The sequence below is a fragment of the Amblyraja radiata genome, chromosome 1 (assembly GCF_010909765.2).
Source record: "Amblyraja radiata isolate CabotCenter1 chromosome 1, sAmbRad1.1.pri, whole genome shotgun sequence".
NCBI classification, from domain to species: domain Eukaryota; kingdom Metazoa; phylum Chordata; class Chondrichthyes; order Rajiformes; family Rajidae; genus Amblyraja; species Amblyraja radiata.
Window position 1 is genome coordinate 937827 of NC_045956.1, and position 26781 is coordinate 964607.

A 26781-nucleotide genomic window follows, 5' to 3' on the forward strand; every position below is an offset into this window, starting at 1 on the left:
TTAGTGTTCTTTACCTTGTTTTATGTGGGGGGTGGGGTGGGGGAAACTTTTTCTAATCTCTTACCTCGACGGAGATGCAAGACTGGAAGCTCCATCGCGGGAGCCTGCGGACTTACCATCATGGAGCCCGTGGTCCCTGTCGGGGGTCATCTTTGGGGCTCCAGCCATGGGAGCCCCAAACCTATCAAGAACCTGCTGCAATTTTTCACAACCATCTTCACTATCTGCAATATCACCCATTTTTGTATCATCTGCAAACTCGCTAATCTGAGCATGTACGTTCTCATCCAAATCATTGATATAGATAACAAACAGTAACAGGCCCAGCACCAAACCCTGAGGCACATCACTAGTCACCGTCCTCCAGTCCAAGAAGCAACCTTTCGTCATCACCCTCTGCTTCCTTCCATGAAGCCAATTTTCTATCTATTCAGCTATCTCTCCTTGGATCCTATGCAGTCTAACCTTCCAGAGCAGCCTACCAGGCGGAACCTTGTCGAAGACCAATGTGTCTTTGCCTTTCCAAACCCTGGTAGATCCTATCCCTCCGAACCTCCTCCAATAACTTACCCAGCACTGATGTAAAGCTCACCTTAAATTAATGAGCTGGTGACCAAATTAAATTAAAGAAAATTGGATTACAGAAAACCTTACAAGGTCCTGGTTGTGAGGAAAGAATGAGTCAACAATTGTTATTTTCTCAGTCTGAAGAAGGGTTTCGGCCCGAAACGTCGCCTATTTCCTTCGCTCCATAGATGCTGCTGCACCCGCTGAGTTTCTCCAGCAATTTTGTGTACCTGTTATTTTCTCTTGCTGTTTATAAGTTAGCAAAAGTTAAAGAGAAAATGTAAAAGCAATGTGATAATGTGGTGCTTTGCCTGACCAAGGAGAGCAAGATCACTGTCCACATTCTTCCACATTTATACAGTGGTCTACACTTCATTACTTCAGGGATCCAAGAATATTGTGAGGAGCAGCACTAAATGGAGGATTCCCATCCTACACTGGGTTTACTGACGTCTCAGCTGTGTGACATCAATGGTTGGACACAAAATGTTGGAGTAACTCAGTGGGTCAGGCAAGCATCCCTGGAGAACATGGATAGGTGACAGGTTGAGACCCTTCTTCAGACTGAAAAATGGGCATCGACCCAAAATGTCAACTCTCCATGTTCTCCAGGGACACAGCCTGGCTCACTGAGTTACTCCAGCATGTTGTGTCTTTCCTTGGTGAACCAGCAGGTACAGTTTCTTGTTTCTATCCTCTCAAAGGTTGCTCTCCATTTGGCCACAAGCACAGCCTCACAGCTCCAGCAACAATTAAATCCTGACCTGCAATGCTACCTGTGTGGAGTTTGCACGTTCTCTGTGATTCTGTGGTACAGCAGTTTCCTCCCACATCTCAAAAATATATATGGGTTGGTATTTAAAATGGCCACTGTAAATTACCCCCAGTGTATATATGAGGGGTAGACTCTGGGGGAGAGGTAATTAGAATGTGGAGACAATGAAATGGGGTTCATGTAGGTCAGTGTAAATCGGTGCGTGATGGTCTGTGCAGATTGAACCCTCTGTTCCCAGTGTTTTATCGTTTCATGATTCTGAAGACCCACATAAGTTGAGGGGGGTTCAGTTCAATTTCAGGTTGTTGTACTTTCACAGCATGAAACTTCCAATAAGTTAATGTTATATAAGCAAACTTCAGCAGAGATAGTGTATAACTGGTGGGAAACAAACATATTTACAAAGCTGCAACATCGGAGCAGATAAAGCTGGTGAGACATTGGTCCATTAACACCTGCCTGTATTTATTCCGTTTTTATTAACCGCACTGATGGGAACTGATTGAGAAACAATGTTTTCATTTCATCTGTGTATATAAGTACTCAGTTAAAATGATATTAAAGTAAATACTGAATACTGAATACTGCCTGGTCTTTCACTGCTGCAATAAATGGGAGCTGGTGAAGTTGTCATAAACCTGAACAATTCACTCAATTACTAAAGATGTAGATCAAAGGGAAAAAAAAAATACACAACTCTCAGAAGATTGAAATGATTTAGAATGTCTCTCTGGAAGTGATTCCTTTCACCACCACTGTACCTTCATCGCATACTGTCCACCAAAAGTAAAAGCCAGCACTAAATAATAAACTCCCAATTCATAAATAAAACCATAGCGTTTTTTGTAGAAATGACAACTGACCTTGAGCTTTATCAAGTAATGGAGGTAGAACTGTGTGAGGCTGCTGACTATCGGGAGAGGAGACTGCTCTTAGAATCAACCTTGAACAGCTCTGAGTTTAAAGGTCTGGGTTTGGAGTGAACAAGGACAGTCTTGGCTGGCTGACACACAACAGTTGGAGAGGACATGCAGTTATCTTAACGTGGCCGCTGACTCGTGGGGTCATGGTTACTTCCCGAGGGAGGGGTCTGGTCAATCCTATTAACCCACACAAGGAGAGATTGCTGGACCTCTGTGGCACCGGCTTGCAAGCTCCTGTGAACAGTCATATGAGGGATAGTCTGAGCTCCTTCTTGATTAAATTATCCTTGCACCTCAACGTCTACCGCAGCATCAATGTTGCTTCAACTTGTGTCATTCCCAAAGCTGCACAATAGCCACCAGAAGTTGATATGCGCCATAATCAACCTCTCAAAGCACTTCATCAACGCAGACGTTAGTGCCACTGGTCAATAGTCATTGAGGCACATCACCTTGCTCTTCTTGGGCACTGGTATTATTGATGCCCTTTTAAGTGAGAGGTTGAAAATGTCCGCAAAAACTACAGCCCGTTGGTCCGCACAGGTTTTGAGAACACGACCGCGTATACCATCAGGTCCACCCCTCTGAAGGATCTTCTGACGTTGGCCTCTGTGACTGTGACCGAAATACCATCACGGCGAATGGGGGCTCGGGAAGGCACATCAGTGTTCTCCCTATCAAGTAATGGAGGTAGAACTGTGTGAGGCTGCTGACTATCGGGAGATGGGACTGGACTTTGTGCCTTCCCCCATAATGGGAACCATTGTGGGGGGATGTTTTTATGTTAAAGCTATTTATTATTGTTATGTTTGTATTCTTTTTTATGTGCTGCATTGGCAAAAAGAATTTCACTACATCTAGGTGTATGTGACAATAAACCAACCTTTGAACCTTTGAACCTATCAAAGCGTGCTTAAACGCGTTGAGCTCATTAGGGAGTGATGTTTCGCTGTCATTTGAGCCGCCTCCTGATTTCGCCTTGTGATGGCATTCAGGCCCTGCCACAGTTGCCGAACATCTGTCTCATCCTCCAGCTTGGAGCAGAAGTCCCTTTTGGCCTTTTTGATGGCCTTGTCAAGGTTGTATCTGGACTTCTTGTAGACCTCTGCATCGCCAGACCTGAATGCCCGGGATCTGGACTTCAGAAGAGTGCGGATCTCATGGCTCATCCAAGGCTTCTGGTTAGGAAACACTTGGAAGGTTTTTGTTGGGATGCAGTCCTCCACACATTTCCTTTTGAAGTCTGCAACGACTGGCGTATTCATTCAGGTCCGTTGCCGAGTCCTTGAACATTGCCCAGTCTACAGACTCCAAACAGTCCAGGAGTTGTTCCTCTGCCCCCCCCCCCCCCCGCCCCCCCCCCCCCCCTCCCCCCCCGACCAGCTCTGTACTGTCCTCACCTCTGGGGGTGTGCTCTTCAATATCTGCCTGTAGGCAGGAAGAAGCAGCACCGCAGTATGGTCGGATTTACCGAAGTGAGGGCAAGGGATAGAACTATAGGATTTCTTGATGGTGGTGTAGCAGTGGTTGAGGGTGTTTGATCCTCTGGTGCAGCAGGAGACATGTTGGTGGAAGTTAGGGAGCGATTTCTTCAGGTTGGCTTTGTTGAAGTCCCCGGCAATGGTGGTGAACGTCTCGGGGTAAGCCGTCTGGTGTTTGTTAACCACGGCGTGCAGCTCCTCCAGTGCCAGATGGTCATCAGCCAGGGGTGGGATGTAGAACGCGGTCAGGATGATAGAGGTGAATTCCCTCTGTAGGTAGAAGGGACGGCACTTCACTGCCAGATGCTCGAGGTGTGGAGAGCAGGAGTTAGATAGGACTGCCACGTCTGAGTACCACGCAGAGTAGACCATGAGGCAGACGCCCCCTCCTCTCCCTTTCCCAGATGCCAGCGTACGGTCCATGCGATGGATGGAGAAACCTTCAGGCTGAACTGCTGGGTCTGGGGAGCTGGGGGTGAGCCATGTCTCTGTGAAACAGAACACAGAACACAGAGCATTCCCTCAGCTCCCTTTGGTAAAGCAGCCTTGCGTTTAAGTCCTCCACTTTATTCCACTCATCCAATTTGATTCCCAAAGTTTTAATGCTCGTTGATGAGTAATTATCTTGGCAGTTTTATGGCCGTTGTACCTAATTAGCTGAAAGCCAATCAACCAGATACCTTGTGTAGGAAGGAACTTCAGATACTGGTTTACACAGAAGATAGACACAAAATACTCGAGTAACTCAGGCAGCATTTCTGGAAAGAAGGAATGGGTGACATTTCGGGTCAAGACCCTTCTTCAGACTGAGGGTCTGGGGAGAAGAAGACTAGAAATATGGAAGGGTTAGGCATGAAAATGATAGATGATGATCAAGGAAATGTAGAATAGTTCGTTGTTGGCTGATGGGAAGGTGACAACAAGGCATACAAACAGTAAAAATAATCTGGATGACAGTGAAACTGGTCGGACAACTAGGGTGGGGGAGGGATGGAGAGAGAGGGAAAGCAAAGGTTACTTGAAGTTAGAGAAGTCAATATTCATACCGCTGGGCTGTAAGTTGCCCAAGCAAAATATGAGGTGCTGTTGCTCCAATTTACATTGGTCCTCACCCTCCTGGTTGGTAAACACTTTAACTCCCCCTCCCATTCCCATACTGACCAGGGCCTCCTCCTCTGTCAAAGTGAGGCCAAACGCAAATTGTATATTGACCAGATACCTTGTTGCTGCCAGTGCAGTAAGCATAAAGCATGGACAAATGCAGCACAAGAGCTTTAGCCCACGGTGCCTGCATCAAACACGATGCCATGTTAAACTAATCTCCTCTGTCTGCACGTGATCCACACCCTTCCATTCCTCCAATATTGCTGCATTCTCTAAAAGATAGAAGCTTTCTGTACTGCATATTTCATCCTGCATGAAAAATGATGAAAGATCTTTGATCTAAAATGTTAATAGTATTTCTCGTTTCCTCATCTGCGGACACCAGAGCCCAATTAAAACCCACTTTTTCCACTAAGTAGTAGTGGGAATCTGGAACCTCCAAAAGGCTTTGGATGGAATCGATAGATTGTCATTCTATAGGGGCACCAAGGGAGATTGAATGTTGATCAATTATGCCTTAATTGGATGGAGAAAGAGTCCTGGTATATGAATAGTCTTATTATTCTGAAATGTTTGATGAAGTCAGCCTTTCTGATTAGCTAGTGCCACTCTGTGATTGTGATTAGTGGATGTTCGACAGCTTGGGTAGTGAATAGATTTTAATAGCTCTTCACATTTCTCTGTCATAAATATGGGGGCAGATGGATGAGCTGCTTGTTCCACTTGTCAAGATAACTTAAGGTAAGAGAAAGACAATTTTATGCCCAGTTCCCCGGTCCTCATTAAATTAGCCGCTACAATAGCAATGTTTAAGTAGGTATTATCACAATGTTTAAAAAACATTTTGGACAGGTACATGAACAGGATATGTTTTAGAGGGATATGGGCCAAACACAAGCGGGTGGGACTAATGTAGATTTCAGTTCCGTTGAGTTTATTGTCACGTGTAACAAGGTACAGGGAGAAACTTTTGTTGCGTGCTATCCAGTCAGCAGAAAGATGAAACATGATTACAATCGAGCCATTGACAGTGTCTGGCTGTCGGAATAGAGATTTAAGAGTGTGGAGCGATTGTAATGTGTGTTTGTTGATCTGCTTTCTCTGGCTCGCACGTAAATAGTATTGTTGGTCAGTGTGGACAATTTGGGCCAAAGGGTGTTTCTCCACATTGTATAACTCATGACTGTGATAACTCGTTCAATCTTCAAATCAGTAGCATGCAATCTTTAAATCACTAACATACTTTCTCTTTTGTCCTTCTGTCATGGTTTTGCTGTGATCATTTCAGATGGTGCACCAAACAGCCTGCTCAAGTTTCTTGGAAATTAAGATACAAAGCAAATAAACACAAGCTCCATGTCTTTTAGCTCCTTACATTCAACATCTTATATCATTAAACAGGATTAGGCTAGATATCCACCCATTTCTTTCAAGTACTGGGTCATTGGACTTGATTTGCTCCTATCAAATTCTCCAGTTATTAGAACAAAGCTGAAGGATAAATGAAGCACTATTTCATGCTGACATAAAAACTGAAGGATCTTTGACCTAAAATGTTAACTATTTCTTGTTTCCTGATCTGCTGAATATTTCTTGTACTTTCCAGTTATTTTTTCCATTTCCAGCATCTGCAATCTTTCTTTTATTTTCATTTGCCTTTTCATACTTGATGTAAAGTGAAAATTGGCTAACGTCCATAAATACAAAATAATGGAGGTATATATTGAAGGGATGGTCACGGTTCAAGAAGGGTCTCGACCCGAAACGTCACCCATTCCTTCTCGCCAGAGATGCTGCCTGTCCCGCTGAGTTACTCCAGTATTTTGTGTCTAGTCATGGTTCTTTACTTTGGTGATATCAACAGGACTTCATTGGTTCTAAAAAACACTTGGAGAGATCCTGAGATCATTGCAATTGTTATGTAAATGCATGCTCATTTTCTTGAGTTAGCATAATGGAGAATGCTTGTCTTTTTAGTAGGCACAAAAATAATTTTAGTAGGCTCAATAATAATTCAAAGTTCATGATTGGTGCCACAAGACCTGGGGGGGGGGGGGGGGGTTGATTTATTTGCACCCAGAAGGCAGAGGAATCTTGTGTTCGTCATTACTGAAGGTCCAACCTTAGGTTTTGGTTTATTATAATCCCGTGTATCAAGATATGGTGAATAGCCATCCTTGATATCCAATCAGAAACTACTATATATAAATACAATCAATCCAAACCTAAGTACAATAGATAGAGCAAAGTGCAAGATACAGAGTGCAGAATATAGTTCTCAATTTGTAGCGCATTTGTTCAATCTAATGCCCACACTGGGGTAAAGGTGAACGGACAGTAACATAGGTTATGGAAGGACTGCTCAGAAGCCTGATAACAGAGGGGATGAAGGTATTCCTGAGTCTGGCAATGCGCACTTTTAAGCTTCTGGGCCTTTTGCTGGACGGGAGTAGGGAGAGGAACGAATTCCAGGGGTGGGACAATTGTTTGATCATGTTAGTGATGGGAAGCCTGGTCTGTGTGATGGACTGGGCTACATCAACAACTCTTTGAAACTCGCCGTTGTGATTCTAAGGTAATGAATTCATTTACATCAGTGTAGTGAGGCACGGCAAATATCAGGGATGGCTATGAGTAATATCTCCCAGGTAGACAAAAATGCTGGAGAAACTCAGTGGGTGAAGCAGCATCTATGGAGCGAAGGAAATAGGCAACGTTTCGGGCCGAAACCCTTCTTCAGACTGAAGGCAACGTTTCGGGCCGAAACGTTGCCTATTTCCTTCGCTCCATTGATGCTGCTGCACCCGCTGAGTTTCTCCAGCACTTTTGTCTACCTTCGATTTTCCAGCATCTGCAGTTCCTTCTTAAACACAGTAATATCTCCCATTTCTTTGTTCCATTTTGCATGAATGTTATTCCATTATCAGGCTTCTGAGCAGTCCTTCCATAACCTATGGTACTGTCCCCACATACCTAGCACACAATAAAGCGTTTTTCACTGAACCCTGGTGCACATGACAATAATAAACCTGAACCTTTCGCTGTCACATGGATGTCCAAAGCCTCTGGCCTGTATAGGGATCTCCAACTGTGCCATGGTCTACTACCAGCAAGATAAATGCCACCGGGAGTTGTCATGTGTGCTGTGGGGGTGGTGTTAGCAAATCAGGATCATGGTCACCCTGAGTTACCTATTATCACCAGGTGGCACCAGCAATAGCTGCCTCGCCAACAGTCTGTCTGTCCCTTTCTTCTTCATTGTTTTTTTTTAGTATGTGTTAAATGTATGTTTTAGTGTTCTTTAGCTTGTTTTATTTGAGGGGTGGAGGAGGGGGTTGAGGGAAACTTTTTCTAATCTATTACCTCGAGGGAGATGCGATTATTTTCTGTATCGTATCTCTGTCCGCAATGCGGCCTAACATCGTGGAGTTGGCGGCCTCTGCTGGAGGCCGACTTCGAGAGCTCCACCGCAGGTGCCTATGGGACTTTAACATTGTGGAGCTCGCGGTCTCTGGTCAGACATCAGGAACTCTAAGCCGCAGGAGCTTCGACTGCCCCGACGCTGGGATTTCGATCGACCCAACACGGGGGCTTCGACCGCCGGCTGTGGGAGCTTTGATCGGCCTGATGGATGGTTCGAATGCCCCAACCGCAGGAGAAAAATAAAGGAAGATTAGACTTTATTGCCTTCCATCGCAGTGAGGAATGTGGGGAATCCGCTGTGGTGGATGTTTATGTTAACATTTATGTAGTTGGGTATCTTGTTGCATTTTTAGTATGGCTGTATGGTAATTTGCATATCACTGCACCTTAATTGGTACAGGTGCCAATAAAAAACCCTTGAAACCTTTGAAAAAGCAGGTTACACACCGAACCAGTCATCCAACAGTAAGTCGCTGAAATGGGGTTAGGGCCACCCAACCCATTTTGTAGCAATTACTGCCTTGGGAACATGAGGCATCATGAGGGAAAACTGACCTCACTGTTCACTTCAACATATTATCAGGATGCTTGGATATTAAATAAGAAATAATACTCTGTTTCAGTGTAAAGCCTCAATCAAAATCCCTCACAAGGTGGATTAAGAGCTGCCAGATACATAATTAAAAGATTCTATTGTTACCAATAATATTAGAGAGCTGGAGAGTTTAATCCTAAATGACTGAGATGTTTTAAATAATGAAATAATTAAACGTTAACATAAAATACATATTATGTCCACATGGATAAGATTTTCAAGGCAGATAATTTATGGAGATTCAGAATAAAGAAGCCATGTACGGGGCTAGGATTTGTTTTATGGATTGCTTAAGGGTCTGTCCCACTTGGGCGTCATTTGCGCGTCACTCAGGTGGCGCGCAAAGATTTTGTGAATCCCAAAACCCTGGGGCGCCGCACGCTACCGCATGTCACTGCCTACGCCACCACGTCTTTCCACGCACCATGCGAGCATAATACACGCCATGCGCTCATTACGCGCGAGTCGTGACGCGTAAACAATGTCGCGTAATTGACGCGCAAATAATGCCCAAGTGAGACAGGCCCTTTACTTGTATTTACTGAAGATTGCTCAGACAGTCAGCATGCCCGATATGATGATATGCATCAGTTGCTATGGAGTTTACATCGTGGCCTTTAATGTTCATGGAGAAATGTTTTAGAAGCTTTTCCTAAATTGGCAAAATTGTTTCTCTCAGCTTCGTGGCCTCTGAGAGCTAATCAATTATGACTCAATGCTACATTCTTATCAAGTGGTTCAAGTCCGATTCCACTGAAGAAAGGCAAAAATCTAGACTCATGGGCCTGTCCCACAGGCAAGTTTTCATGCGACTGTTAAGTTGCTGGCAGTCACCTGAAAAACCGGCGACTGTCAGAGTGGAACACGAACACGAACACACACCACACATCGCTTCCTTCACCAGCCCATTATGCAGGCGGGGGACAGGGCAAGCGGGGGGAGTGCTGTCTGAGTGAAATTCACACAGAGCAAAGCCAATGTGATACAGACACACAACGCGATGAACAGGAAGGTTGGCGCTGTAACTAAGAAGCTAAAATGCACAGTGTATGGTAAGTCCTTTAAAAGAGGGGGGGAGAGGGGGGGAGAAGGAGTGGAGACAATTTTTAAGAAGCCAGAGAGAGATACACGGCTGTGAAGCTCGGCGGACATTAACATTACCGGTCGGTTATCCTTGGTTCTGAAAACTACTGCTTACGTTTTTATTCCCAATGAGCCAATGAAATTCTCCGGTCAGCACCGGCTACAACCTAAGAGAACCTTCGACCTCCTGGCGACCCACTTGGACCTCCTGGCGACCCACTTGGACCTCCTGGCGACCCACTTGGTCCTCCTGGCGACCCACTTGGACCTCCTGGCGACCCACTTGGACCTCCTGGCGACCCACTTGGTCCTCCTGTCGACCCACTTGGACCTCCTGGCGACCCACTTGGACCTCCTGGCGACCCACTTGGTCCTCCTGGCGACCCACTTGGACCTCCTGGCGACCCACTTGGTCCTCCTGGCGACCCACTTGGTCCTCCTGGCGACCCACTTGGTCCTCCTGGCGACCCACTTGGTCCTCCTGGCGACCCACTTGGACCTCCTGGCGACCCACTTGGACCTCCTGGCGACCCACTTGGTCCTCCTGGCGACCCACTTGGTCCTCCTGGCGACCCACATACGGCACGAGAATTCTCGCTACTCTCCATGGCGGCTTCATTCTAGTTGTCCCTAATTTTTCAACATGTTGAAAAATTTGCGGCGACTATAATGAGGCCGTGACTAGTTCCCAGAATAAGGGACCATGAAGGCGACTCCCCGGCAACCACCCGCGAACATGTGGCAACTGCATAGTCTCCTGCAGTCGCCTAAAAGGTTGCCTAAGTGGGACAGGCCCATAACACTCCCATCCAGTACAGAGGGGTGTAGCATTATTGGTGACTTTGTCATTCAGGAGAGCCATTAAACAGCCTGCCCTCTCAGGCAAAATAAAACAACCCATGGCATTATTTTGAAGGAGATTCTCAATTGTGTTCCAACCAATGTACATTTTTCAAGGAGATTATTAAATGCTATTTTTAGGACCAAACCATGCACAAAGTGAGTCTGATTTCCTATACTACCACAGTAACTGAAGCTACAGGAGTATTTATTCAACTGCAAATCACATTAGAACATCTAGAGTTTGTGTAAAATGTTATTCAAATCCAAGGCTTTTAAAAAAAACTTTTACACATTGTCCCATCATTCACAAAACCTAAACGTTGACAAATCCTGTCTAGATAGGAGCAATAGTCCAACTTTGAGGTGAAAGGTTTCGCAAAATTGAAAGCAAAGGAATTGACATTTAATGGTTGAATTGTTTCAATACGACAGGATAATGTGAGAACAATTTTTGCAAAGTTTCTACAGTAAATGTACCAATTCATTTTAATTTTTACACACTTCTATGCTCCTTACCTCCAGTTCTTCCCTGTCCTATTAGTGATTTAGGCTGAAGGCTGTCCTTATTAGTAATCAGATGAGGAAGATAATAGAAAATATTTGGTAGTTGAACACGAAATTTTTCCATTGGATTCAAAGTTTTCGTCTCGACTGCACCTGTAAAACAAGGAGATGAGTGTTAAGATGCTTCCAGCACATTTTATTTTTGAGTTAGAGATCCCTGACTGTTTATTATTGACTGTGGCAACCTGGTATAATTATTGTGCAGCGTGTGGTGCATGTTCAACATCACAACTTTGACTCACACATTAAATAGCAGGAGTGAAGAGTGAACACTCAGAGGAGTACATAGTTCCTTAAATGTAGCAACACCAGTAGACAGGTCCGTGAAGAAGGCATTTGGTATGTTTTCTTTCATCGGTCAGAGTGCCGATGATAGGAGTTGAGATGTCATGTTACAGCTTTACAGCATCTTGCCAAGGCCACATTTGGAGTTATAGAAACATAGAAAATAGGTGCAGGAGTAGGCCATTCGGCCCTTCGAGCCTGCACCGCCATTCAATATGTTCATGGCTGATCATCCAATTCAGTATCCTGTACCTGCTTTCTCTCCATACCCCCTGATCCCTTTAGCCACAAGGGCCACATCTAACTCCCTCTTAAATATAGCCAATCAACTGGCGTCAACTACATTCTGTGGCACAGAGTTCCAGAGATTCTGTGTAAAAAATGTTTTTCTCATCTCAGTCCTAAAAGATTTCCCATTTATCCTTAAACTGTGACCCCTTGTTCTGGACTTCCCCAACATCGGGAACAATCTTCCTGCATCTAGCCTGTCCAACCCCTTAAGAATTTTGTATGTTTCTATAAGATCCCCCCTCAATCTTCTAAATTCTAGCGAGTACAAGCCGAAATTGTAGCGAGTACAAGCCGATTATGGTCTAGTTATGGTCATCTACACTGCATTCAGAAAGTATTCAGACCCCTTCACCTTTTCCACATTTTGTTACGTTACAGCCTTATTTTAAAATGGATTAAAAAAAAAAAATTTAAATCATCAATCTACACACAAAACCCCAGAATGAAGAAGCGAAAACTGGTGTTTAGAAATGTTTGTAAAGTAATTAAAAAGAATTAACTGAAATATTACATTTACATAAGTATTCAGACCCTTTGCTGTGACACTTAAATTGAGCTGAGGTGCATCCTGTTTCCATTGATTATCCTTGAGATGTTTCTACAACTTGATTGGAGTCCATCAGTGATAAATTAAATTGATTGGACATGATTTGGAACGGCACACACCTGTCTATATAAGGTCCCACAGTTGACAGTACATGTCAGAGCAAAAACCAAGCCATAGAAACATAGAAAATAGGTGCAGGAGTAGGCCATTCGGCCCTTCGAGCCTGCACCGCCATTCAATATGATCATGGCTGATCATCCAACTCAGTATCCTGTACCTGCCTTCTCTCCATACCCCCTGATCCCTTTAGCCACAAGGACCACATCTAACTCCCTCTTAAATATAGCCAATGAACTGGCCTCAACTACCTTCTGCGGGAGAGAATTCCACAGATTCACCACTCTCTGTGTGAAAAAAGTTTTCCTCATCTCGGTCCTAAAAGATTTCCCCTTTATCGTTAAACTGTGACCCCTTGTTCTGGACTTCCCCAACATCGGGAACAATCTTCCTGCATCTAGCCTGTCCAACCCATGAAGATGAAGGAATTGTCCATAGACCTCCGAGACAGGATTGTGTCGATACACAGATCTGGAGAAGGGTATAAAACAATTTCTGCTGCATTGCAGGTCCCGAAGAGCACAGTGGCCTCCGTCATTCTTAAATGGAAGAATTTCGGAACCACCAGGACTCTTCACAGAGCTGGCCACCCGGCCAAACTGAGCAATCGGGGGAGAAGGGCCTTGGTCAGGGAGATGACCAAGAACCCGATGGTCACTCTGACAGAGCTCCAGAGTTCCTCTGTGGAGATGGGAGAACCTTCCAGAGGGACAACTATATCTGCAGCACTCAACCAATCAGACCTTTATGGTAGAGTGGCCAGACAGAAGCCACTCCTCAGTAAAAGGCACATGACAGCCCTCTTGGAGTTTTCCAAAAGGCATGAGACACAAGATTCTCTAGTCTGATGAAATCAAGATTGAACTCTTTGGCCTGAATGACAAGCGTCACGTCTGGAGGAAACCAGGCACCACTCATAACATGGCCAATACCATACCTACGGTGAAGCATGGTGGTGGCAGCATCATGCTGTGGCGATGTTTTTCAGCCGCAGGAACTGGGAGACTAGTCAGGATCGAGGGAAAGATGAACAGAGCAAAGTACAGAGAGATCCTTGATGAAAACTTGCTCCAGAGCATTCTGAACCTCAGACTGGGGCGGAAGTTCACCTTCCAACAGGAAAAAGACCCTAAGCACACAGCCAAGAAAATGCAGGAGTGGCTTTGTGACAAGTCTATGAATGTCCTTGAGTGGCTCAGCCGGAGCATGAACTCGATCGAACATCTCTGGAGGGACCTGAAAATAGCTGTGGATCGACGCTCCCCATCCAACCTGTCAGAGCTTGAGAGGATCTGCAGAGAAGAATGGGATAAATTACCCAAATACAGGTGTGCCAAGCTTGTAGTGTCGTACCCAAGAAGACTTGAGGCTGTAATTGCTGCCAAAGGTGCCTCAATAAAGTACTGAGTAAGGGGTTTCTAAACACCTGTTTTTGCTTTTTATTATGGGGTATTGTGTGTAGATTGATGATAAAAAAGAAAGAACTTAATCCATTTTAGAATTAGGCTGTAACGTAACAAAATGTGGAAAAAATGAAGGGGTCTGAATACTTTCTGAATGCACGGTAGTTATAGGAAGGATGTTGTTAAGCTGGAAATGGCGCAGAAAATACTTACAAGGATGTTATTGGGTTTGGGAGATTTGTTATGAGAGACTGGATAAGCCAGGACTTCTTTTCCCTGCTGAGTAGGAGGCTGAGAGATGACCTTCCAGAGGTAAATAAAATCATAAGGGACATAGATAACATGAATAGTCACAATCCTTTCCCCAGGGTGGAGGAACATTGGTTTAGGATGAAAGAAGAAAGATATAAAAGGGGCCTCAGGACAACTTTTTCCACACAGACTGTGGTGTTTATGTGGAACGAGTTACCAGAGGAAGTGGTAGAGTTGTGTGTACAATTACAACTTGCAAAAGACACAAGCAGGTTCATGAATATGAAAGGTTTGGAGTGATATGAGCCAGGTGCAAGTAATTGTGACTAAAAGCCCTGTCCCACTGTACGAGTTCATTCAAGAGCTCTCCCGAGTTAAAAAAAAAAATCAAACTCGAGCTAAGCACGTAGAATGAACGGAGCGGGTACGTCGGCGCTCGGGACGTCTCTTAGCGGCTCGTAACGTTAACGGCAGGTACTTGGGAAATGCGGTAAGCTCGGGAGGATTCGTGAAGATTTTTCAACATGTTGAAAAATGTCCACGAGAGCCCCGAGTACCGACGAGCGGCTATTACCGTAAATCTCCGAGTTCGAATCAGGGCAAACTCGGGAGAACTCTTGAATGAACTCGTACAGTGGGACAGGGCTTTAAGTCATTTAGGCAACCTGATCAGCGTGGAGGGGAAGGACTGAATGGCATGTTTCCCTGCTCCCATAAGGAGTGCTTTCTTGGTTGAAGACGTTGTATTGAAGATAACATCTTCCACTGAAATCTTGTTAGCTAGATGGGACAAAAATTCCAAAGCATTATTGAAGCTGGTTTGGAAAGCCACTTTATGTCCTGGCCATCAATATGCAGCCTCAATATGCACCCATTTGCCATTCATCTCACTTCCAATGCACACAGCTTAGCACCATGAAATGAGTGTCCATGTTTGCACTTTACCAGCACCAACCACAATTTGGAAGCAATTATTTGGATATGGAAGGTTGGCGGGTATTCTGCAACCATGAACAATGCTGTTTGTGATGGGGGAGGGGGGGGGGTCTCGCTGTAGTTGGAGTAAAGGTAGTGCAGAGCACTGTCACAGCTTATATACATTCTGGCCACTGCCATAAAACTGAGGCGAGACCATCATGTCGTTCTCCCCATGTTTGCAAAAGCTGTACATTAAGAAAATTGAATTCTTTCTGAACCAAAACAGCACCAGGCTGGTGAAGATGAGAATGAATATCTTGTGTTTACAGAAACACTTTAACATAGGAAAACCTCTCAGTGCACTTCCCTGCGACGTTACCAACAAAACAGCTCACAGTGCCAAATACGGTACAACCATGCCACATGAAGAGACCGTTGCCCAAAAAGCTTGCTCAAGCATTCATATCTTAATTATAGGAGGAAGGAAATGTTGAGAAACAAAATTGATTAGTGAAATAACGGCAGAAGTTTCAACACCGATTGGTGTGGCTGATCAAGAGACTGGTATTTTAATACATTGTAAGGGTGTGGAACGGTAATGGAATTGTGGTGGGTGAACAAGATTTTTTTGTGGTTAGAAAATGGAAACGGGTTTGAATTAACTTAGGATTCTAAAGTGTAAAGTTTAAAGTTAAACCAATGGATCTCCCTCCTCGTCCCACTTTTTTTGTAGTTTAGAAAGACAGGCCCACGGAGTCCGTGCCAACCAGCGATCCCCGCACACTAGCACTATCCTACACACTAGCACTATCCTACACACTAGCACTATCCTACACACTAGCGACAATTAACCTACAAACCTGCACGTCTTTGGAGTGTGGGAGGAAACCGGAGCGCCTGGTGAAAACCCACACAGTCATGGGGAGAAGGTACAAACTCCGTACAGACAGCACCCGTGCCCAGGATTGAACTCCGCCACCATGCTGACCATTCTTCCTGGTGCAGTATAAAGACACCAAGCAGGTTTTTCTTTTACATATGTTAACATTTGAAAATACAATTGTGGCATTTAAGAGACTTTTAAATAGGCACATGGATACGCAGGGAATGGAGGATCATTTGCAAGTCAAGTTTATTTGTCACATACACATACGAGATGTGCAGTGAAATGAAAAGTGGCAATGCTCACGGACTTTGTGCAAAAAGACAACCAAACAAACTACAAACAGAATGGAACAGAATCACATATTTTTTTACATATTAAATATTGTGGACGGAAGGAAAAAGGGAAAAAAACAGCAATTTAAAAAAAAGCTTAGTTTAACCTGGCATCATATTGGGCACAGACATTGTGGGTTAAAGGGGTTGCTCCAGTGGTGTACTGTTGTGTATTCTATGTTAGCACAGAAAGTATAATTTGTATTCACAAAGCCTGCTTGTGACAATTTGCTCTAAGATGTAGAGTCTTTTCTGTGGTTGAAGGTCTGCCTCTTTCCTGTGGTTGAATGTTTTTAACTGAAAAGAGACAATTTCTTGTAAAGACACATGATCTTATTTTCTCCAGCTCTTTCATATCACTTGGAGATTGTACAGAAACGCAAGCCACCACGACCACAAACAACCATGAATCCACCATTGGCTATGTGAAGAGATACATCAACTACCAACAATGAATGATTTGATTCTGCCACTTCAAACTGCACTTTCCCCAAGACTTTGAAAAATCTGCCTATTTGTTTAATTCTAAAGTCAGGGAGTGGCAATAAAACATGGTCACCTGTCACTAAAATAAGACTCGGCAAGGTTTTCAGCAGATTTGTCCTTCTAGATTAAGATTTGGCACTGTGAGCTGTTTGCGTAACTCTCCAGGTACAAACAAGGCAGAAATTTACCTGTGGCTATCCTGTGGAGAACTTTACCATCTCAATGTGTTAAGACTGGAGTGGGGGTGAAGGGCCTGTCCCACTTACATGTCTTTGGCACGCGTTGAGGCGCACTTATGGCCGCGCGGGGCTGGTCCCACTTGGAAGTGCGGAGGGGTATGTAGTTGTGCGCGACATCGCGCGGGGCTCCGAAATTTTGTAGCGAACGAAATCTTTGCGCACCAACGGTCTGTCGTGTAACTGACGGCCAAAGTGGGACAGGCCCAAGACCCTGGCGCGATGCAACATCTCACCTCAAACAGCAGCAGAAGCAGGCAAACGATCGCCGAACTCGGCCTGGGGCTCACGGCCGTTGCGGTCCGGATCCGCCCCCACTTCTACTCCCAGAGCGGGGCCAAGAAAATTGAAGATAGACTCAAATGCTGGAGTAACTCAGCGGGACCGGCAGCATCTCTGGAGAGAAGCAATGGGTGATGTTTCGGGTCAAGACCCTTCTTTCAGACTGAAGAAGAGTCTCGACACGAAACGTCACCCATTCCTTCTCTCCAGAGATGCTGCCGGTCCCGCTGAGTTACTCCAGCTTTGTGTCCATCTTCAAATGACGTCACGCACTCCAGACGGCTGTGCAGACGCATGTAATCGCGCGGGACCGTCGCGCCTCAACGCGACCACAAGGTCGCGTAATTAGCGTGCCAAGGACATATAAGTGGGACAGGGGCTTGAATCTCCCCAGCAAACAGGAAACATAGGTGTTTCCACTACTGATAAAGCTTTATGGCCGCAGAATCTACCCACTACTTATTTATTTCTCATCTCCACCATATAGTTTCACTGGACGAACCATCATTAATGTCATCTTGGATGTCTCCCGTGACGTTTCCTTAATCTGTAAAGCAACCCCATCCTCTTTTATCCCCACGTCTATCTCACCTGCAGCGCCTGTACCCTAGAACATGAAGCCGCCAGTCCTGCCCCTCCCTCCCTTAGCCAGGTTTCCGTAATGGCTGTAACATACCTATTGCAATAACCTATCCACACCCTGAGTTCATCTGTTTAACACACCTGGCCTCTCAAATTGAAATAGATGCAAATTAATCCAACAGATCTTCCTTGCCCTCTGCCATGCTCCTGCCCGAGATATCTTTCTTTTACGATAGTACTGCTCTCTCACTGAATGAAATGCAGTGTTTCTGCCTCCTTATTTTTAATTTCCATATTCTATAAATCTTTGGTAGACAAAAATGCTGGAGAAACTCAGCAGGTGCAGCAGCATCTATGGAGCGAAGGAAATAGGCAAAGTTTCGGGCCGAAAACCTTCTTCCGGCCCGAAACGTTGCCTATTTCCTTCGCTCCATAAATGCTGCTGCACCCGCTGAGTTTCTCCAGCACTTTGTCTACCTTCGATTTTCCAGCATCTGCAGTTCCTTCTTAAACAATTCTATGAATCTTTTATGTTCCTTTGTAGACCAATGGCAATTGGGGGTAAGAATGGGGGACCGAGATTAATTGAATAGATTATCAAAAGAGCCAAACGTTATTCCCTTATCATGTATCCATACACTGTAAATGGCTCGATTGTAATCATGTATTGTCTTTCCATCGACTGGATAGCACGCTACAAAAGCTTTTCACTGTACCTCGGTACACGTGACAATAAACTAAACTGTAACTAACCGTAATAAGGCTCTGATGAAAGGTTCTTGACATGAAACGTTAACTGTTTCTCTTTCCACAGAAACCACCTGACTTGCTGAGAGTTTCCTGCATGTCCTGTTTTATAATTCAGATTTCCAGTATCTGTACTTCTTTGATTTTCTCTCAGCCAACATGGATTTAATTGGCGTATGATACTGATTAATTTTATCCAGATTTTGGATTTGCTCCTATGGACAGTTTTCAATCATCTGTTTAACACGACTGTCTATTTTACATAGATACATAGAAAATAGGTGCAGGAGTAGGCCATTCGGCCCTTCGAGCCTGCACCGCCATTCAATATGATCATGGCTGATCATCCAACTCAGTATCCCGTACCTGCCTTCTCTCCATACCCCCTGATCCCTTTAGCCACAAGGGCCACATCTAACTCCCTCTTAAATATAGCCAATGAACTGGCCTCAACTACCCTCTGTGGCAGAGAGTTCCAGAGATTTCCTCCATGCTCGTAGTATTGAGCTTCAGTTCATTGTTTATTTGTTTTGCAGACACTGACATTTTTGGAACAGATACAATTTTGATGTATGCTGACTATACCAGAAAAAAAACCTGCCAGAATTATGGCCAAAAGCCATTAACATAAGATGCGTTGTGCATAGACATGATTACAAATTGTATACAGCCTCATGAAAGAACATGCGATGAAATGTGCTCACATTATGCTATTTAATGCATTATTCAACACACAGTAGCGCAATGGTAGAGCTGCTGCCTTGCGGTAGAGACCCAGGTTCGTGATTCTGACTACGGCTGCTGTCTGTACAGAGTTTACACGTTCTCCCTGTGACTGCGTGGGTTTTCTCTGGGTGCACCGGCTTCCTCCCACATTTGACAAATGTGCAAGTTTATAGGTTAATTGGCTTCCATAAATTGTCCCTAGTGTGTAGGATAGAACTAGCATATGAATGATCATAGGTTGCCGTTGATTCAGTGGGCTGAAGGGCCTGTCTCCATACTGTATCTCTAAAGTAAACTGAAAATGTACTTTTCCAATAACGTTAACTGAACAATTTGCAGTGATTCTTCCTTACTCATGTGATGTAACTTATGCATCAGTCACAAGTGGGATGACATCATCTCCTGCTATGCCGTGCTCTTTTTAAATTGTTTCAAAATATCATTCAACAATCCTGGCACATCCAGATTAAGATCCACAGTTTTGGATTGGGATCTCTGCAAGGAACTTTGATCCTATTGAAGTGGAACCAATACCCTTATCCCACCTACCATTGTTCACATCTGCCCAATCACCTTTTAGTCCCAGTACCAATTATGTGGCAGCCAGCCAGATCCTATGATCTTTCCTGGTCCTGACATCTGATAATTTTAACCCAGTCCAATATCCTAAGGTCATGACTCGCCTTCAATTGTTCTTCTCCCACTATCTCATATGATCAGTTGAGTCCAAGATCCCGTGATTTCTAGATTTCTAATGCAGACTGTGTTCTCCACCATCCCACTACCCTAACCCCACACACCAATCCGTCCTGCAAAACCTCCTTCTTTATCAGCCCTAAACTAGGTCCTGATTCTTCTTCGGAAACTTTCCATGCCTGATCTTTCTTGCATACATCACTTCTCTAGTCCCCACTAGACCCTCCTTCCCAGCAACCTATCAAACCAGCTCACTACGCTTTCATGAACCCAAGCCAGGATTCTATATTATTTAATCATCATGATGCCCAAATCCTTGTGTGTGATAAAAAATTGGAACAGGGTCAATGGCCAGAACAATGATTCCAGCAAGCGTTCACTCCAGTATAACCATGTGCATCAGTACTGGACATCCTGGGGAAGGATATCCAGTGAGCATTTAATGGAACATGATTTTCATTTTGTAGCAAAATCCATTAGCATGTTCTTTCTGATTTTTATCTAAATGTCACTGCGACTTGCTGGCCTCCGAATCAGAAAGTCATAATTTCAAGCTCCATGCCAAGATTTGAGTGCTTAATTTAAGATGACATGTCTTTGCATGTTTCAGGGAATGTTGAAAGTGCATTGGTTTGGATGGAATATTTGAATAACCAAGGCCTTGTTTTTCCACTCAGGTGTCACAAAGGGCCCACGGTGTGTTTTTTAGTGGGATGTAATGCATATACACATGTAAACATTTATCTTGAACCACATCAATAAAAGCAGAGCAATATGTTATTTATTTGCTATTTGTAGGACCCCACCATTTCTCCATGCAGTGATAACTAAACTACTAGTTTGACAGCAGGCATAATGGGAGTTTCTGATACTGTAAGTTTCTACCCACAGAATCTGCAACTGTACATTATCATCCCTGTTCAGGAAAGCCCATTGAAACTCCTGTTCATCAATTAATCCTTCATTATCGCACAGTACAGGGTCTAGAATAGCATGTTGATTTCTCTACACAGCAATCTAGAAATTAGTTCTCATACACTACATTCATTCACTCTTCACGCCATTATCGCTGAAATGACAAAATGCTGGAGGAAAGAACTCAGTGGATCAGGCAGCATTTGTGGAGGGAAAGAAATTGCATCGTTGCGGGTCAGGGCCCTTCAATCAATAATGATAAGATTGATTTGAGTAGGGTGAAGAAAGTTGGAAAGAGAAGTAGGGATGGGGCAAAGCTTGGCAAGTGAAAGATGAATACGGATGAAAGGAGGGTGATTGGCAGATGGGTGGAGGTAGTGACAAAGTCCAGAGGTGAAAAGGAGACAAAGGGAAAGAAAAGGAGAAATGAAATGTAAAGCAGGAAAGACGGATATGGATGGAAAGGGACAGGGGAATGGGAAGGAGGGGGAATGAAAGGGAAGGGTGGGAGATAAACCTAAGGAGGGGATAGGAACAGAATAACGGGAGAGGAGGGAGAGATGTTAGCGCATTGCTAGGGGGATTGTAGGATGGGGGGGGGGGGGGGAAGGTGCAGGATTTTATTTGAAATTAGAGAATAGAAGAGTACTTGATAAAATTGTGAAACATTGAGAAGCACATAGATTAACAGATCATGTACACAGATTGTTAAACTGTTATGGATAGGCACAGACAAAGAAATCATAAAGTCTTAACTAATACTAGAGAATGATTATTATTCCAGAAGATTAGAATGCAGGTGTTAGGTATGCTACAGGTGTAAAAAGTCCTGATAAGATGACATCTGGAGTAATGCAGGTTCCACCTTCGGGTGGATATACTCGGTTTAGTGGGAGTGCAGGATAGTGATATCTAGAGAGATTGCATAAACAACAGTTGCAGACCCAGAATTTAAAAGGTTACAGGGAAATGTCTTCAAAGTTTCCTGGAATTAAGGTAGAGAGATAATTATTAGTCCTGCTGGTTAGATGGAGCATAGTCTTAAAAAGGAGAGGCAAAGAAAATGAGGAAATATTTGTGTGAAAGAGGATGTAGAAACTTCAAACTCAGCACCAGACTATAGGACAAATGTTAATTTAAACCTTTGGGATTGATAATTCTTCAATAACCACTGGCATTAAAGAATAGGCGGCAAAACTAGGTTTTAGGTCAGCAAAAATCTTTTCCTTTCTGCTTGTGTGTGAATGTCAATAGCATCAAGCTTCACTTAGAGTGCTGGTTCCTAACCTCCTGTACGCAGCCTAATTCTGGTCCATGAAGGAAGGGCTGTAAGGATGTCCAAAACATTTCATTTCATGCTTTAATTTTGTTTTAATTATTTAATTTGATTTTATGTATGCTTTCATCGCGTGATTAATAAGCTGCAAAGCCAAAATGAAAATGTTTTGAAATATCAGCCGTAAGTCTAAATGTTTGATCAATATTTGACCGTGGATGAGAAAGTTTGGGAGCGACTAACTTAGAGCATGGCCAGATTGTAAAACACACCTCCAAGGGTCAATCTTGAGGAAGTAACTTGGATGCCTTCAAAAGGAGACCAGACAAGTGCATGAAAGAAAGGGAAATTGCGAACAACAAATTATGAGGAGACAATAATCATGAGGATAGATTAGTTGAACTGAATGGTCTGTTTATGTGTCTCTACCTCTGGCTTAATTTGTTCAATTGAGCACACACCAGGGTAAGAACACAAGATCCTCCTGGCATTTATACACAAGCCACACACTAGGAAATGTCAAAGAAAGATGTTCTCTTTACATGGTAACTTTAATATTTAAATAATGTCGCCGCTTAGTCTCACCCAGTCCCCAGGTTAAGAGTTGATCTAATTTTCTGAAACAATTCTCAAAGCGGTAAGAAAAATTAATTGGACCTAAAAAACTCTTCATCTGGCTTTGAGAGATTTTCACACGGCACTCCTGCTATCAGTCTGTATCAGTCAACATTCAGCTAATCAACCACGGAAAGAAAAACAAAGTTAAAATGTCACTTAGGCAATCAACTGCTGCTAGCATTTCCTGTTTTTAGTTTCAATTTACAGCATTAGCAGATTTCTCATTTTAATTTAGTTGGATTCTTGTTCCCTGGCATTTGATCATCTTCTTCTTTTCGTGTCTTTGAAGCTGGTTGACTATATGACAGTTTCCCATTCCTTTACACAGTCCTTTACGTTTTTGTTGAACACTGCAAGATCCTTTGAGCTGCACTGGTTGGGTAGTAGGGGGCAGACAAGGCAGTGCTGCATGGCATTTGATAAACAATTATAATTTGTTTAATTAATAACATCAGTGTCCTGCTTGTTCCCAATCTTTACCAGCATTTAAATAAATCAGATCAGCGCTGTTTATCATTTGAATTAGCAGAAATAAAATTTAAGTGAGCTTACCTGAAAAGTTGGACAGTTTTATGGATGTGTCGTTGTCAATTGGCTTCATCCCGATAGCATTGTTATGTTTAACCTCTTCCAAGAGAAGCTTCAATTTCTGGGAGTAAATCAATATGTCTTTCTCGGCTTTGTGCAATCTGGTATCAAACTCCAGAAATTCTTGTTGGTATTGAGTTACTCCATCCACATCATCTAGAAATAAATACAAAATGTCCGATTTACTTGAATTACAAAGATATGTCATTTTATCAAATCTTCATTATAATTGTCGGTATTGGAAAAACCTTTAGTATACATTTTCTGGCAGGGTTCCAAGGACATTTAGTACTGATGCATGTCAATAATAAAACATTTCCTTTACATGTTTTTCAAACTGTAGTTCACTTTGCAAATAAATAGCAATGCTGGGTCCCCCAATGGCTCCATCAGTATAAGATGTTGCATTTATACCAAATATTTAATGAACCTCTGCGGGTGGCACACTGGCGCAGCTGGTAGAGCTGCTGTCTCACAGTGCCATAGACCTGGGTTTGATCCTGACCTCTGATGCTGTGTAAGTGGAGTTTGCATGTTCTACCTGTGACCACATTGGTTTCTTCCGATTTCTCGGCTTCCCTCCCACATCCCAAAGACATGCTGGTTTGTAGGTTAAATGGCCTCTGTAAATTGCCCAGAGTGTGTAGGGAGTGGATGAGAAAGTGGGATAACATAGAACTAATGTGGATGGGTTACTGATAGTTGCCTTGGTCTTGGTGAGTTAAAGAGCCTGCTTCCATACTGCATCCTTCAGTTAATCAATATTAAATCGTTCAAAAGGATGCGCTGAAGCAATAAGGAAGTGGTGAATTTGAAATGCAACTGCCAATTTGCACACAGCAAAGTCTTAAATGGAAATGTTATACTGCCGAGTGTTGGAAGAACAATATTCGCCAAGTCAACCGAATTATGCTTTTTTTTTTTCAAGATAATTTCAGATTGAACTTGAGGTAACATCTCAAAAGAAATATAGACCATCTGTCTATGGCAGTTCCCTCCATATTGCATTGAGCTTCAACATAGATTGTACTTGTCAATAGAGTGCAACTTTAACACACACGATCCTCCTCCATGTCTACAAAGCCCTCAATGGGCTTGCCCCCACCTACATAAAAAGTCTTCTCACCCACCACTCCACCTCCAGGCCCCTTAGATCGGCCGACTTGGGGTTGCTGAATATCCCACGGTCTAGGCATAAGCTCAGGGGCGACCGTGCCTTTGCCCTAGACTGTGGAACAGCATCCTCTTTCCCATCAGAGCTGCCCCCTCCATCGACTCATTTAAGTCAAGACTAAAGACTTATCTATACTCCCAAGCCTTTCCTGACGTCCTCTGAGTGAGGGCTACATGTATATATGTATGTAGTTTGTTTTGTTGTTTCTTACAACAAATGTAAAACACTTTGGCCAACGAGAGTTGTTTTTTAAATGTGCTATATAAATAAATGTGACTTGACTTGACTTGACACATAGTGGGTCATATAACAGCTCGGATGACACAATACTCGATGGAAATGTCGCAAGTTAGAACCTAAGAATCTTAGATTATTAGTAACCTTAGAGTCTTGGGTTACTAAGAATCGCCAGTTCTAATCTCCTATGGCAGTTCTAGGGGGAGTTGGGTTATCACACTTGTCTGAGCGGACAGATCATGAGATAATTATTTCATGGCTCCTGAATCATTTTGGAGCTTACCTACCCTCCAGTCAACTTGTTCTTCACCTTGGAATGCTGAAATGCTTCAGCAGGAGAACCCTCTTCTGCGCACTGCCGTACCGTGGTAATTTTTGAGATGTCATCCTGCCCCCATGGGCTTGTGACTGCTTGAACACAGCTCAGAATCTGAATTGTGTTTGGGGCTTCTCACCAGTGACATTTGGTGCAACATTCTGAAAGGAGTGGTGTAGCAGGTAAGTGCTGAAGGACATTGTGTTGACTTCAAGGCTTCTGTACCGTGCTGGCTACCTTTAATAGGAGCTTACCTCTCAATTTTATTATAAACTATCATGTTAGTAACTGATAGTTTATGATTTTATCATAAACTATTATCAGCACTGTGCTTATCACTAGCCAGATACCAAAATCATTCAAAATGAGCAGCTAGCACTAAGCTGACACGATATGCAAACAATGCACACCAAGATCCGCATGCCTATTCCGGAGGGAGCAGGGCTATACGATTTAACCCCGGAGAAATCTACATCTGCATGCATTTCACTGCCAAATATCAGTCCTTGTCTGTCTGTCTGTCATTTTCCCTTAGCAACATTTAGATTCAACAATGGATTGGATCCATTTAGCAGGATGTGAACCAGAACCAGATCAACAGATAGAGTTAAGGAAATAGGCGACGTTTCGGGCCGAAACCCTTCTTCAGACTGATGGGGGGTGGGGGGGAGAAGGAAGGAAAAAGGGGAGGAGGAGGAGCCCGAGGGCGGGCGGATGGGAGGGTGGGAGGAGACAGCTAGAGGGTTAAGGAAGGGGAGGAGACAGCAAGGACTAGCAAAATTGGGAGAATTCAATGTTAATGCCATCTGGACGCAAGGTCCCCAAGTGGAATATGAGGTGTTGTTCAACAGCTGTTCAGAGTTGATGGGATGTGTTTGTGGGTGTGGGCAGGTTGGGCCGAAGGGCCTGTTTTCATGCTTTGTGATTCCATTACAAGAGTAGAATGAGTAGTATGACGTAAAATCCAAATAATTCTGTGACTACACGTCCTTGTGACCAACGTAATTGCGTGGTTGTCAATGTTCACCTTGCATTGTCTGCAGTGGCGGACTGGGTCTAAAAAATATTGGTTGCCAGGAGACAAAGGGGGCCCACCATCAGGGGCCCACTTGATATAGGGGGCCCACTTGATATAGGGGGCCCACTTGATATAGGGGGCCCACTTGATATAGGGGGCCCACTTCATCAGGGGCCCACTTGATATAGGGGGCCCACTTGATATAGGGGGCCCATTTGATATAGGGGGCCCACTTGATATAGGGGGCCCACTTGATATAGGGGGCCCACTTGCCATCGGGCAAGCTGACACCCTGGCCAGTCCACCACTGATTGTCTGCACCATACTTAGCATTGTAAATAAATCAGACACAAAGTCAAAAACAGACATTGTTTTTGGTGCCCTTGCATTGTAATTTTAATAAAAATGTATGACTTGGAAATGTCAGTCCTCAACCTTCATCAAATGTTTTCAATTGATTTATGATTGATTTCAATTGAGCACCAACATTAAATA

At 43.8% G+C, this 26781-nt stretch overlaps 1 protein-coding gene across 1 annotated transcript in view; it reads right to left on the reverse strand.

The window, feature by feature from the left end:
* The window catches only part of mgat4d (MGAT4 family member D), a 127397-nt gene that overhangs the window by 70538 nt on the left and 30078 nt on the right, over nucleotides 1-26781 (reverse strand). Inside the window, exons 2-3 of the mRNA XM_033049917.1 lie at nucleotides 23506-23697; nucleotides 11311-11451 (exon numbers count right to left, since the gene is read on the reverse strand). Of these exons, the coding sequence (XP_032905808.1) occupies nucleotides 11311-11451; nucleotides 23506-23697 (333 nt within the window). The remainder of the gene's footprint in view (nucleotides 1-11310; nucleotides 11452-23505; nucleotides 23698-26781) is intronic.